Raw genomic sequence first — 14669 nt, 5'->3', positions numbered from 1 at the left:
TTTCCATTTGTGATATATACATATATTTTCCTTTACCGAAGGCCTCGTCGCTGCACAAGTAATTTTGTTATTACATACATACACAAAAGGAACGGAAATGCAATGGATATTATGTCCAGCTTTTTCACTGGAAGATGACGTCTGGGCAAAATCTCATGGCTCCATCAAAATCTCATGCGTTTTAACAAAACGAAACAAGATACATACACGAACGCGAAATTAAGACAGCAGACCTACATAGCAGTTCATTAGTACGAATTACGAAATTCGGATACATAGGATTCGAAATTACATATTTAAATAAAGAGGAGCTGTCCATTTCCACCATATTTGCAGCTTAAATTTTCACATCTTCTCTAGCTTCGCCCCTGAAGTAATAACCGTGCTTGATCTGAAGTTGATTCGCTATCTCATATGACAAAAAAGCATCTATGGTGGCATACCTTATTTGCTCATCTGTCAAGAACTATGAATGCCACCAATTGTGGTCCATCTTGTGCTTCTGGATTTTTATTTCTAGCACCTCTGATGCAATGTGCTCCAGTGATGATCTTCACTGCTTGCCAAAACGTTTGAGATGTCTATATTTTTCATTAACTTGTGGTACGATGACCTGATGGTCGTCCCACTTTGTAATAGTGATGCCACAGTCCCCCTCTAGGCGGACAACATCAGTGCTCCGACGAAAATATGGCCCTCCTTTGTAAGAAAACTCTTAAGGACATCAGGAAGTTTGCCCCCGGCGTTATGTACCTAGAACTTGAGTAGTTAGGGATTGATTCGCACGTAGCTAGAACTTGAGCGATTGATTCGCACGTACCTGGAACACAAGGCAGCGCGGGCCAACGCACAGTAGCAACAGGGCGAGTTTGTAGGCCTCGGTTCCGATCTTGCGCCACTCGGTGTCCAGTGCAACTACCATAGGACATGGAGGTCTGTTACCTTTAATATCTTGGATGAACTGCTCTACGACGACCGTATCAACTGTGATCGTTGTCTTGATTGTCGTGTTGTAGAAGGCAATGTCGTGGTTCGACGTCGGCGGCCACGGATCGATGAGCTTCATCTTGTCGTGGTTCGACGTCCCCTCACCCCACAGCGGCTTCGTCTCAACGGTAGTAGGCTCGTCGGTGGGAGACCACTCACCCCACAGCAGCTTCGGTTCAGCGTTGGCGATGTCGCTCTCCGTGTCGTATTGGGCTTGCGTCGGGCTCGAAGGGAAGCCGCCGGTGTCGCCGACCGTGGCGCCGTCGCCGTCGTGCATGGGGCGTGGCGCCGCCGTCGTGCATGGGACGGGAGCGGAAGCGAGATGAACTGTCCATGGGGCGGGAGATGAACTGGTGCGAATGGATTCATGGCAAATGGAGACTCCTGTTTGTAAGGGCGACCTGACGGCCGGCTCTTTGCCTTCAGCGCCGTCCTTTCGATTCATCTCCCGCCCCTTGAACAATTCATCTTCCGCCCTTACAAATAGGAGTCTCCATTCGTCGGGAATCCATTCGCATCGGTTCATCTCCCGCCCCATGGACAGTTCATCTCGCTTCCGCTCCCACCCCATGCACGACGGCGGCGGCGCCACAGTCGGCGACACCGGCGGCTTCCCTCCGTGCCCGACGCAAGCCCAATACAACACGGAGAGCGACATCGCCAAAGCTGAACCGAAGCCGCTGTGGGGTGAGTGGTCTCCCACCGACGAGCCTACTACCATTGAGACGAAGCCGCTGTGGGGTGAGGGGACGTCGAACCACGACAAGATGAAGCTCATCGGTCCGTGGCCGCCGACGTCGAACCACGACATTGCCTTCTACAACACGACAATCAAGACAACGATCACAGTTGATACGGTCGTCGTAGAGCAGTTCATCCAAGATATTAAAGGTAACAGACCTCCATGTCCTATGGTAGTTGGACTAGACACCGAGTGGCGCAAGATCGGAACCGAGGCCTACAAACTCGCCCTGTTGCTACTGTGCGTTGGCCCGCGCTGCCTTGTGTTCCAGGTACATGCGAATCAATCGCTCAAGTTCTAGCTACGTGCGAATCAATCCCTAACTACTCAAGTTCTAGGTACATAACGCCGGGGGCAAACTTCCTGATGTCCTTAAGAGTTTTCTTACAAAGGAGGGCCATATTTTCGTCGGAGCACTGATGTTGTCCGCCTAGAGGGGGACTGTGGCATCACTATTACAAAGTGGGACGGCCATCAGGTCATCGTACCACAAGTTAATGAAAAATATAGACATCTCAAACGTTTTGGCAAGCAGTGAAGATCATCACTGGAGCACATTGCATCAGAGGTGCTAGAAATAAAAATCCAGAAGCACAAGATGGACCACAATTGGTGGCATTCATAGTTCTTGACAGATGAGCAAATAAGGTATGCCACCATAGATGCTTTTTTGTCATATGAGATAGCGAATCAACTTCAGATCAAGCACGGTTATTACTTCAGGGGCGAAGCTAGAGAAGATGTGAAAATTTAAGCTGCAAATATGGTGGAAATGGACAGCTCCTCTTTATTTAAATATGTAATTTCGAATCCTATGTATCCGAATTTCGTAATTCGTACTAATGAACTGGCTATGTAGGTCTGCTGTCTTAATTTCGCGTTCGTGTATGTATCTTGTTTCGTTTTGTTAAAACGCATGAGATTTTGATGGAGCCATGAGATTTTGCCCAGACGTCATCTTCCAGTGAAAAAGCTGGACATAATATCCATTGCATTTCCGTTCCTTTTGTGTATGTATGTAATAACAAAATTACTTGTGCAGCGACGAGGCCTTCGGTAAAGGAAAATATATGTATATATCACAAATGGAAAATAGAAAAGGGCCACTACGGGCTCACTGCTTCCTCCCCAGCCCACTCTACTCCATCCTTCCTGGCTCCCCGCGATTGGGCCGCAGCCCAGCCCTGCGACCTGGCCTCATATCCCCCACCCACGCAGCCTATCATACTCCAACTCTGTGCCAAAACGGACGAGCTCCTCACCAGCCAAAACGGACCAGATCTGTGCCAGCCAAAACGAACCAGCTCTGTGCCAGCCAAAACGGACCAGCTCTGTGCTTTCCACCGCCGCCATTGTTCCGCCTTGCCGTCCCGCATTGCCGCAGCTCCACCGCGCCGGCCATACCGCCGCCACCGCCGCCATTCTTCCGCCTCGCCGTCCCCCGTTGCCGCAGCTTCCACCGCGCCGGTAGTCTGCAGCCTCTACGGCACCGGCCACCTCCGCTTTGCCCCCCCCCCCCCACCGTTGCCGCAGCTCCACCGCGCCGGCCACCTTGCACAGGGCCTAGTTTGTACCGGATGGCCCTGCTCGCCGGCAAAATGCTGCACAAACCCAAACAGTATCTCGCAGAAGAAGTGCTATCATGATCAGTTCACGATATCTTGATCCAGAAGCCACCCCCTTTATGGTAATGAGGCTCTCCTAGCAGGCAAGATTCCTATTTTGTACCTGATTGATGACTGATTGTAAATATTGCTATGTTCTTATAGGTGGAGACGATCCCCACGGAATTCAAAATAGGAGTCGACTACTCAAAAGCATTCCATAACTTAATTCTATTGGAGATTTGGCATAACATCTGCTCAGCCATGGATGACATCTCCAGCGGCATGGATGTGGAGGTTAGTGAGAATAGGAGTGGGTTCATAATCAAAATCCATGTGGCAAAGGGTAAGGATTGTCCAAATAAAGGCGATATCATGTTACTTTCATCAAGGGAGTCAAAATCTAGAGACCAAATTCTCAAGGATGACGGCTTATGCCCATCTAAAATCATTAGCCAAAAATATCCCTCATTCATTCACCCCACTCTAGGTCCTATTACAGAGTTAATTGCAGATTTAACTAATGCTCTTGTTTAACTACTCTAAAGAACTCTCCAATTAGCATGTTCACTAAAGGTCACGGACTTAAGCACACCAGAAGTTTATGTATGAACCTCAGAGTATACACCAGCAAATATGTATTCATGCCAAGCACCAAACATTAGGAGATTAACATATTTCACTAAGTATAGCAAGTATGTGGAAATCTGAAAAGAGTTTTATAGTCCGCTAGCAATGCCTCCATCTGAAAGGGGGGACATATACTAATTATATACCTCAATAAATAAAAGATTCCATATATCTTTCCCCACATATGCCAGGAAAGAAAGATACTTCCCAATTCTTTCAAAGAACTTATCTGTAAAAACCCATCATTAATAAACCAAAAATCCATGATCTAATATTTCTTGGGTTTCGTGGCTGCAACATCACACTAGAACACAAATATGCCAAATGATAAGTTCAATGGGTTATCGGAAATATATCAATGATTTCATTCCATTGGTGCTTTCACGAGCTTGGATGTCGTCTGCTGCTGACAAAAGTTCATGCTTACACTCTAAAACATGCTCTGTAATGATCAAAAGAAATCACGAGCCCCTGTTATCAGCAAATGGAACAAATAAATCAGCTTGCAGTTCTGAACACGCTTACTAATAAAGTTTTAATTTCAATTTACAGGGACAAAAAAGATAGAAAAACACACATATACAGGATGGAAATGAGGATAAGTTTCCAATTCAATTATAAATTCAGAAAGGTTCAAAAAGAAGATAAGTGTTTCATACATAACCAGAACGCAGCGATATCACTAGTGATATGAAGGCCAAGCGAAAAGAATTCCTCCCATGGCCGGTTCAACCTTGCAACACATTTGGGGTGATAAGCTTACAGGAATTTATCACAAGAATAACCATGCTAATCACTATCAACATAACAAGACTAACCATGCTAATCTTACAGGTTGACCACCCAGAAAAGGAAAAACAAAGTCAACCTTACAAGTTGACCTACAGTGCATGTTTCAAGAAATAATGTGACCATAAATAGTATTAGGCTGACTGATTTAGTGATTTAGATGGCATGTGGTGGTAAATAACATATTGTGCATATAAGGTGGTATCTTACGAACTTGTGACAACTTGTCAAGAAACTAGGATAGTGTGGCTATTCAGAGTCTTGTTCAAATTTGAAGCAAAATGCATTGGAGGTGCAACAACTTGCAAGGCTGGTGCAACCATGTCACATCTCAAAAATGATAAAACATGTCACTAAAATAGTTCTTTCTGCAGGTGCTAATAAGGTCAAATACCATTCCATGCAGCCTAATTGATCCAGTAAGAAACACACACAATACGAAACTTTAGCAGCAGAATGAAATGCATGTAGAGAAAATGAAAAGGACTACATAACATGCTAGTGTTTTCTGTTTCAGTTTCAGTCAGTTTTTTCTGTGCAATCAAACCTAGCCACGTGCCATGTCCCCAAAAACGCAAAAGCGGGTGAAGAAAGAAATGATTTCAGTCAGATGTAATAAACAACAGAGGAAAAAATCGATTGAAAACAACAAAGATGTCTGTTAATTAACGAACTGCTTAGCGCGTCAAGCACCACCAATAATGACCCACTGAGTAATGACCAAATAAACATCTGCCTTAGCTCCCAGACTTCCAGACAACAGGGTTTCAAACATCTTTTACAACATTTGTTTTTCATCTGCGATGGTAATTGGCAAAGCACCATATCAATCACTGATCATTTTTTGGCCAAAATGCAGCACTGCTTAGTGCTCTATACCACCTGTGAAGGCAATTGGCAAAGCAACAGATCAAATGATCAATCTCTGATCATTTGGCAAGAAAGCTGAACTGCTTAGTGCCCTATAGAAGGCACTTTATACACATTAAAAGACACAAACCGACTCACAGCCATGCCTCATCCTACCCAGCAAGAGAGAACTAATCTGAACTCCATAGTTGCCAGTCACAATCCATTCTACAAAACAGTAAAACATAAAGATTGTTGCACATCTCCTACCACAGCGACGTGCTTATTCCAAAATACAATAAAATTTTGCAAATATTAAAAAAATAAATTCAGTTCATTGGCTTGTGAGGATTTGCAAAAGCAACGGAAAGCAGGCAATTGGAAAAATCTATTTGATCAGGAATAGAGGGGCCTACTGGCAGCATTTTCTTCTTATTGAGCAGGAATGATTCCCGAGAAAAAAATTCTTACTACTATACCATTTAAGCACATATGGTGCCCAAAAACAAAAGCATAAAAAGCTACTTCTTTTATACTTACTACAACCTAACAGCAGAAAAGTAACACCTGCAATATTCTTGTCAGAAGAATCGAAAAGATATATGGAGGAAACTAACATCACATACCAATTGATATCACAACCTAACATCTGCGATATCCGAAAAAAATACATGTAAAAAAACTAACACCACAGCAACCTAAAATCAGATGACCCACAGCTATTTGCAAGTGCATTAGCTAGTGTGAATATAACACCAGTCATCTTAAGGGCAATGAACGCAAATTCCATGGCACTCATCAAAACTGGAACCATGACCCATAATCTTAGAGAAAAAATAAAAAAAGGAACAGATTAAAGGGAGGAAACGCTGGGCACAGGTCCACAATGTAGAAAAAAATCACAGGTGGAGATTGTCATTCAGCACAAATTGAATGAAAAGATACAAAAATGTATACACCGAACAACAAATCCAATCTACAGATGAACGGCAGCACTCAAGATGGGGATGAACAGATGCAGTGGCAACTATCTCAGAAACAGAGTCTTAGAAATCTAACTGGTCGAGAGGATTAGGAATTCCGATAACTGACATTGAACCCGGGGTACTAGGAAGCAGAAATCCAAGCACCCAAAACAAAATGGTCCCCAAAATACGAAGTACTGACATTGAAACTGGACCACCCAAAACCGTCCCAGCACCGAAAAGCGCACGAATCGATTGGGCTATCCCCGTCCAAACCCTAGCACCAGAAGCAACAATCTAGCGCTGGGTCGACGATACAGCGCAGGCGGTCAAAGGAAGGACCTCGAAACGTACCTGCAGACGGCGGCGAGGGCGAGTCCTGGAGTCGCGGCGTTCTTTCCCCATGACCATGGCGGCGGCGTTAGGGTTGGAGATCTGGAGACGGAACACAGCAAGCAAAACGGATCGCACGGAGGTGGGGGGAAATGCAAGGCACGAGCGAGAGCGAAACGAAGCGTTCCGAGGGGCTTACCGGCGCGGTGCGGCGGCGCAGCGAAGATGGGCCCGTGGCGGGCGGAGGCGGAGGCGGCGGCGGGTGGCCTTGGATCGGATCGCCGCTAGGGTTTGGGGAGAGGCGGCGGTGAGATTGGGCGGCGGAGCGGAAGGGGAGAGAAGCTTCGATTCGAGGCGGTTTGGGGTGGCTGCCTGGGTCCCACTTGTTGACTTGGTTTGGCTCGTCTCGTCGTGGGCTGGAGGACTGAAGGGTGGTGGGGTGGGCCTCTCGTGGCCCATCTGATCCACAGCTAGAGCTAGCGTGTGGTTTGCTTGCTTCTGCAGTAATTAATTCTTCAATTCCACTCAAAAAATTAATTCTTCATCAGACAAAAAAAAACTAATTCTCATCAGATGACGACGAAGAGATATGATGGATCGCTGGGTGGTGCTCTGCTCTAGAATATCCATCCATTCATCATTCACGTCGATCGTGTGTACTAGCTGCTTCATTGCATAGCACAGTATTGTATTGTGCCACATTGGCATGACACTGATAGATCACCATCACGACTCGTCGTCGTCGTCATCCTCTTCTTCCTTAACGTTCTGGAGTGAATGGATATAATCGGGAAGGATCCAGAGCATGCTGTCTGCTGCTCAGTTAGTTACTTCGATCACTTGCCTATATATAGGATCATATTTATAATAGATTAATAGGGTGCAGTTCCAGCAGGCTGCTGAGTTCGATCGATCCATTGTAGTAATTAATTCTGAGCAAGCAAGCTAGCTAGCTGCTCTCAAACGCCACAGATCTACGTACATTGATTAGGGACACAAGGATCCATATCCATGGCGGCGGCGGCTGCTTTCTCCTCCACCACCTCCATCGCAGCGCCGGTAGTAAACTATATATATAATTGATTAATTGGTTCATGATTGATGTTGATGGGCTAATAGCTTGCTTCTTCTTACTTAAAGTCGATCGATCCGATCCATCACTAACCCAAATCAAAGCACGCAGGCCTCGACGCCGGGCATCTTCCTCGGGAAGAAGAAGCTCATCAGGAAGCAGCAGCACGTGCACAAGAGGAGCTGCCGTGGCCATGGCAGGGGGTTGTTGTGCAGCAGAGTCTTCGCCTATAAGCAGCAGGAGGTGGACGAGGCGAAGCAGACCGACTCCGACAGGTGGAAGGGCCTGGCCTACGACATCTCCGACGACCAGCAGGACATCACCAGGGGCAAGGGCCTCGTCGACTCCCTCTTCCAGGCGCCCATGGGGGACGGCACCCACGAGGCCGTGCTCACCTCCTACGAGTACATCAGCCAGGGCCTCAGGCACTACAGCTTCGACAACACCATGGACGGCTACTACATCGCGCCGGCCTTCATGGACAAGCTCGTCGTCCACATCGCCAAGAACTTCATGGCCCTGCCAAACATCAAGGTGCCCCTCATCCTGGGGATCTGGGGGGGCAAGGGCCAGGGCAAGTCGTTCCAGTGCGAGCTGGTGTTCGCCAAGATGGGCATCAACCCCATCGTCATGAGCGCCGGCGAGCTGGAGAGCGGCAACGCCGGCGAGCCCGCCAAGCTCATCCGCCAGCGCTACCGCGAGGCCGCCGACATCATCAGCAAGGGCAAGATGTGCGTGCTCTTCATCAACGACTTGGACGCCGGCGCCGGCCGCATGGGCGGCACCACCCAGTACACGGTGAACAACCAGATGGTGAACGCCACCCTGATGAACATCGCCGACAACCCCACCAACGTGCAGCTCCCCGGGATGTACAACAAGGAGGAGAACCCCCGTGTCCCCATCGTCGTCACCGGCAACGACTTCTCCACGCTGTACGCGCCGCTCATCCGCGACGGCCGCATGGAGAAGTTCTACTGGGCTCCCACCCGCGAGGACCGGATCGGCGTGTGCAAGGGCATCTTCCGCACGGACGGCGTCCCCGAGGAGGACGTGACCAAGCTCGTCGACACCTTCCCGGGCCAGTCCATCGACTTCTTCGGCGCGCTGCGCGCCCGGGTGTACGACGACGAGGTGCGCCGGTGGGTCGCCGAGACGGGCGTGGAGAACATCGCCAGGAAGCTCGTCAACTCCAAGGAGGGCCCACCCAAGTTCGAGCGGCCCAAGATGACGATCGAGAAGCTGCTGGAGTACGGGCACATGCTGGTGGCGGAGCAGGAGAACGTCAAGCGCGTGCAGCTGGCGGACAAGTACCTCAGTGAGGCGGCGCTCGGCGACGACGACATGCCTTTCTAGTCAAATTATCGTTGTACAAGTTTCTATGAATTACCAATGGTTAAATATAATGTTTGGATGCATTGAAAGGGTCTATTTAGCGGCCGCTCAACTATCGAAACGGGGCAAACTTGATCCTTTGGGTGGTTTCGAATGTGATTTTGCAATTTGTTTAAAAATTTATAGTTTGATATAAAAATCAAAACTAATTCATTTTAAATTAAGAAAAATATAAAAATAGTACCAAATTTTACCTAAAAATATGACAATCATCTTTGAAGCCACCCAAAGGGTCAACTCTGCTCTAAATAAAGAACAAAATGCAAATTATCATCAGAGGGGTTTTTTCTGACAGTGCATATTCATCGTTCTTATAAATATAATTTTGGCTTCCTTAACGCCATTCATCTACAACATTATGGGCATCGCACATTCTCATACCGCAATATGCCATATATTTGACAGTATCGGATCCAGCAAGAAAGGGATGCAAATAACTAATTACTGCGGCTGCCTTTGTGCATCCTTTGGCTGATGCAACGGCTGTGATAATGTTTCCTTTTTGTCTAAAAACCACAACTCTAAATTGCCAAATTAAATAATCTGGATGCGTGATGCAAAGTAGTAACAAATAGCCACGCACTGTAGCTAGCAATGCAATCTGCTGGAAGGAGACCAAGCAAACATATGTAGAAACGCAGAAGCAGTGGTGGTCATTGGAAGAAAACAGCCATATTGCAAGCGAGATCCTCCTTTGCCCAGCAAAACGCCAGCCTGAGCAGGTTGTATTGATATGCGATGTTGCCCTATTATTCTGGTAGGAGAGCACATCAAGCCACTATTAAGCAAGTTGAGCATATGAAAGCGCATGGATCATCAGTTAGTTGGTAGCAGCTAGCTAGCAAGCATGCAGCCAACATGTACAGGCCGGCAAAGGTTGCATTATTTCAGCAAACAAGGGCCATGGAAATTATTACCGGTGGCCCTCTGGCTAAACACAAATAGATTAATTAGAAAGTTCCAGAAAACTCGCTAAGCTCTAGGCACCACAAATCACATGAAAGCCTTGCAGGCATGTGGGTCACCGGGCAGCAATATATATATACACATGTGGAGTTTTAGCAGACTTTTTTTCCCTTGTGCGCAAACTCTCAAATAATTTAGTAGAATTAAAATTAACCTGCATGCATGTATGTCCAGCCTTCAGTCCCTAACAAGAAAGAAGTATGTACATGTGATGTGGTAGCAACTAAATGACAGTCGTCCAAGCTTGGTATAATGTAATTCGGCGTACCATATATATATATATATATAGACGCACAGAGAGGGAGAAAAAAGAAATGAATTAATATTTGTGGTGCACATGACATGAGTTAGGAAGGATACAAAATTTGGATGCCTCATCCATCCTGCAAGCGGATCGGAGGCCTTTTCTGCGGCCTGGAGACGGGCCTAATGCATACTAGCTAGCACATACATACTACCCGTCGGCCAAGATCGAGAAGGATGGAAGATTCCTCAAAAGAGAAAAAGATCGAGAAGGAAGAAACGACAATGGAAAGATGGTGGGTGGTTCATCAGCATGCTGCAGACGCCCAGATTCTCAGTGATGCGGTGTCATGGAAGAAACGACAATCGGAGCGAAGAGGCATATAGATGGCTGAAGCTGAAGAGGGAGCGAGGAGTCGTCGTCAGTCGTCATGCTGGGCAAGCAAGCGATCCCATTGGCCGGCCGGGATGCGGCCACGTCTGCCGAACCCCATCCTCAGCGTGTGGCCTCCGGCCTCCGGGAGATGTGGGAGCTAGCTGATCCACAAGCCCGCCCTTCCCTGACCTCCCGACCACAGGCCACGGCCGCCGCGACGGCGGACACGCACGGCCACCCCAGAAGTGCGCCCCCCCCCCCCCCCCCCCCCTATTTAATTCCTCACAGGGCTCGGCCTCAGTACTTTGAGAAGATCAGCAGCAGCAACGGGTCAGCTAGCTAGCTAGCTAGTGTAGGAAGCAGCTAGAGCACCAGATCAGATCGAGATGGCGGCCGCCTTCTCCTCCACCGTCGGAGCTCCGGTGAGCGTTCATCATCACTACTGTTCAGTGCTTGCATTGCATGCTTCAGTCGAAGTAATTCCATCTCGATCGATCGATCAATGGCGGCCTTTTATTGACGACGGACGACCAAATTAAATGAAAAAACACAGGCCTCCACCCCGGCCAGCTTCCTTGGGAAGAAGCTCAGGAAGCAGGCGACCGCCGCCGTGAACTACCATGGCAAGAGCTCCGGCGCCAACAGGTTCAGGGTCATGGCCGCCAAGGAGATCGACGAGTCAAAGCAGACCGACAGCGACAGGTGGAAGGGCCTGGCCTACGACATCTCGGACGACCAGCAGGACATTACCAGGGGGAAGGGCCTCGTCGACTCCATCTTCCAGGCGCCCATGGGGGACGGCACCCACGAGGCCGTGCTCAGCTCCTACGAGTACATGAGCCAGGGGCTCAGGGACTACAGTGCCTGGGACAACATGAAGGACGGCTTCTACATCGCCCCGGCATTCATGGACAAGCTCGTCGTCCACCTCTCAAAGAACTTCATGACCCTGCCAAACATCAAGGTTCCGTTCGTTCGTTCATTCCACTACCTCATATATATATATATATGAGCTTGATTGATCAGATCGATCGATCGATCGATTTCGCCAATGCGAACAATCAACCAAACAACTGATCGACTCGATTCGGTTCGATTTCTTCATCAGGTTCCCCTCATCTTGGGTATCTGGGGAGGCAAGGGTCAAGGAAAATCCTTCCAGTGTGAGCTGGTCTTCGCCAAGATGGGCATCACGTAAGTAACTAACATCCATATATATGTATATGTATCTATATAGATACATATATACATACATACATATATAATGCTGACAGCAGCATACGTACAATTGCCTTGCAGCCCCATCATGATGAGCGCCGGAGAGCTTGAGAGCGGCAACGCCGGTGAGCCCGCCAAGCTCATCAGGCAGCGTTACCGTGAGGCCGCCGACATCATCAAGAAGGGCAAGATGTGCTGCCTGTTCATCAACGATCTCGACGCCGGTGCCGGTCGCATGGGCGGCACCACCCAGTACACGGTGAACAACCAGATGGTGAACGCCACCCTGATGAACATCGCCGACAACCCCACCAACGTGCAGCTCCCCGGAATGTACAACAAGGAGGAGAACCCCCGGGTGCCCATCGTGGTCACCGGCAACGACTTCTCCACCCTGTACGCGCCGCTGATCCGTGACGGTCGTATGGAGAAGTTCTACTGGGCTCCCACCCGCGAGGACAGGATCGGCGTGTGCTTGGGCATCTTCCGCACCGACGGCGTACCCCAGGAGGACGTGACCAAGCTCGTCGACACCTTCCCCGGCCAGTCCATCGACTTCTTCGGCGCGCTGCGTGCCCGGGTGTACGACGACGAGGTCCGCAAGTGGGTCGCCGAGACGGGCGTGGAGAACATCGGCAAGAAGCTCGTCAACTCCAAGGAGGGCCCTCCCAAGTTCGAGCAGCCCAAGATGACGATCGAGAAGCTGCTGGAGTACGGGCACATGCTGGTGGCGGAGCAGGAGAACGTCAAGCGTGTGCAGCTTGCCGACAAGTACCTCAGCGAGGCGGCTCTTGGTGAGGCTAACGAGGACGCCATGAAAACTGGCGCCTTCTTCAAGTAGAAATGTAGAAAACCAACCTCTTGCCATTGATCGAATTGCTAGGCGGCCAATTAAGTTTGCAAGATTGATGTTTTACTCTTCTTTGTACTAATTAATTAATTAATTAATTAAAGTGCCGGCCGGATCTGGCCAAGCGATAGCTGGGCATGAAAATTTTTGTCAATATATATATATATATAAATATATGGGCTACGTTATCTATTTGGTATGGTGCAGTGTGCAAAAGTGTGAAACAGAATGTTGCCATCTATATTATATCTCCTTTCAAGGACTAATAATCCTTATATATGTGTGACCTCTATTTGCTTACTGAAGTCGTCAGAGAGAATTTCTGAAGCCAAATGAACTGTACAGCGAAACAACAGCACCCTTCCCTTGTTCAAATCCAGGGATACGATGATGCAACAAATAAATTCTAAAGGTGTTTTAATTTGAGCAATGAGTTAAGTCACTACCGGATTCAGGACCTTTGCCGAGTGTCTACAACACTCGGCAAAGCCCTGAAAACACAACACCCGGCAAAGGGCACTCGGCAGTGAATATTCCGGCAAAGACGTCTTTGCCGAGTGCCCGGCCTTTTGTCGGGCACTCGGCAAAGGCTTTGCCGAGTGTCAGGTTAGACACTCGGCAAAGAAAAGTAGCCGTGACGGCGTTTGGGACCGTGATGGCTCTTTGCCGAGCGCCCTCGGTTTGGCGCTCGGCAAAGGGCCTAATCTTTGCCGAGCGCCCTCAGTCTGGCGCTCGGCAAAGGCTGGTTCTTTGCCGAGTGACTGTGACGTGGCACTCGGCAAAGGGCAGACTTTGCCGAGCGCCAAACAGAGGGCGCTCGGCAAAGTTTACGTCACTTTGCCGAGTGCCTGTTACTTGGCACTCGGCAAAGTTCAGGTCACTTTGCCGAGTGCTTTTTTTATACACTCGGCAAAGAGTTTTTTTTAAGATTTTAATTTATTTTTTCCGTGGCATTTTACACAAGCACATATTCACACAGGCATATTATATATATTCACACAGGCATATTATTTGAAATTTCACATACACAACCAAATTCACGCAAGTCTTATCGTCACAACCAAATTTAACAAAGTCTCGTCAACACACAAGTAATATCACATACACAAGTTCACCACATAAGTGTTAACAACGATAAAGGTTCATTTAAAGTTCACCACACAAGTTCACCACATATGTTCACCACACAAGCTCACCACACAAGCTCCAATGTCACAAATGAAGATTTCGAGATGGCTGATTTGGAGTTGCGTGGTTTGGAGATGGCGGTGCATGCGGATCATTTGACGCCGCCGATTGTCTCTACACAGAGAAGAAGAGATTGCATGTGAGACAAGATAAATGACGATCGTACATAAATATAGCCAGACTATTAGAAACCTAATAAAGAAATAAATCAGTACAAGTGAATTCCTCTAATCATCATCTAATGTACAAAAGCATCTAATACTGAATTAAGCTAACAAACAGCATACAAAACAAAAAAATCTCTACTATCAACAGCAACGAAGAACTAACACTTCGGCATACAAATGCAAGAAAGACTGAATGGCATTCAACAAGACCTATGTAACTCTTCCATGGAATCCTCCCACTCTGCATATATACCTATTATTAGCTTGTTGCATAAGTCAACATACAACCCCGCTG

The 14669-nt window shown here is 47.9% G+C and overlaps 3 protein-coding genes across 4 annotated transcripts; 2 read left to right on the top strand and 1 right to left on the bottom strand.

The window, feature by feature from the left end:
* Positions 1-4031: 4031 nt before the first annotated feature.
* On the bottom strand, positions 4032-7648 carry LOC112872429 (formin-like protein 6). The gene is made up of 5 exons (XM_025935498.1): positions 7624-7648; positions 7099-7397; positions 6921-7001; positions 4391-4434; positions 4032-4192 (listed from the first exon to the last, which is right to left on the bottom strand). Exons 1-5 carry the CDS (start codon positions 7646-7648, stop codon positions 4189-4191), a joined length of 453 nt encoding a protein of 150 aa, XP_025791283.1. The 3' UTR covers positions 4032-4188.
* A 144-nt stretch (positions 7649-7792) lies between these two features.
* LOC112903238 (ribulose bisphosphate carboxylase/oxygenase activase, chloroplastic) lies at positions 7793-13163 on the top strand. Of its 2 annotated transcripts, none has more exons than XM_025972471.1 (4): positions 7793-7958; positions 8083-8505; positions 12060-12145; positions 12251-13163. In XM_025972471.1, exons 1-4 carry the CDS (start codon positions 7911-7913, stop codon positions 13008-13010), a joined length of 1317 nt encoding a protein of 438 aa, XP_025828256.1. In that variant the 5' UTR covers positions 7793-7910; the 3' UTR covers positions 13011-13163. The 2 variants fall into 2 exon arrangements, with proteins under 2 accessions (XP_025828256.1, XP_025828257.1); XM_025972472.1 differs by lacking the exons at positions 7793-7958; positions 8083-8505 and adding exons at positions 11212-11373; positions 11505-11915.
* Positions 8512-9402, top strand: LOC112903240 (ribulose bisphosphate carboxylase/oxygenase activase, chloroplastic-like). The gene has a single exon (XM_025972473.1). It carries the CDS (start codon positions 8581-8583, stop codon positions 9325-9327), a length of 747 nt encoding a protein of 248 aa, XP_025828258.1. The 5' UTR covers positions 8512-8580; the 3' UTR covers positions 9328-9402.
* Positions 13164-14669: the final 1506 nt, after the last annotated feature.

Source organism: Panicum hallii, chromosome 8 (genome assembly GCF_002211085.1).
Source record: "Panicum hallii strain FIL2 chromosome 8, PHallii_v3.1, whole genome shotgun sequence".
NCBI classification, from domain to species: domain Eukaryota; kingdom Viridiplantae; phylum Streptophyta; class Magnoliopsida; order Poales; family Poaceae; genus Panicum; species Panicum hallii.
This window is presented reverse-complemented; position numbering and strand designations above follow the sequence as displayed.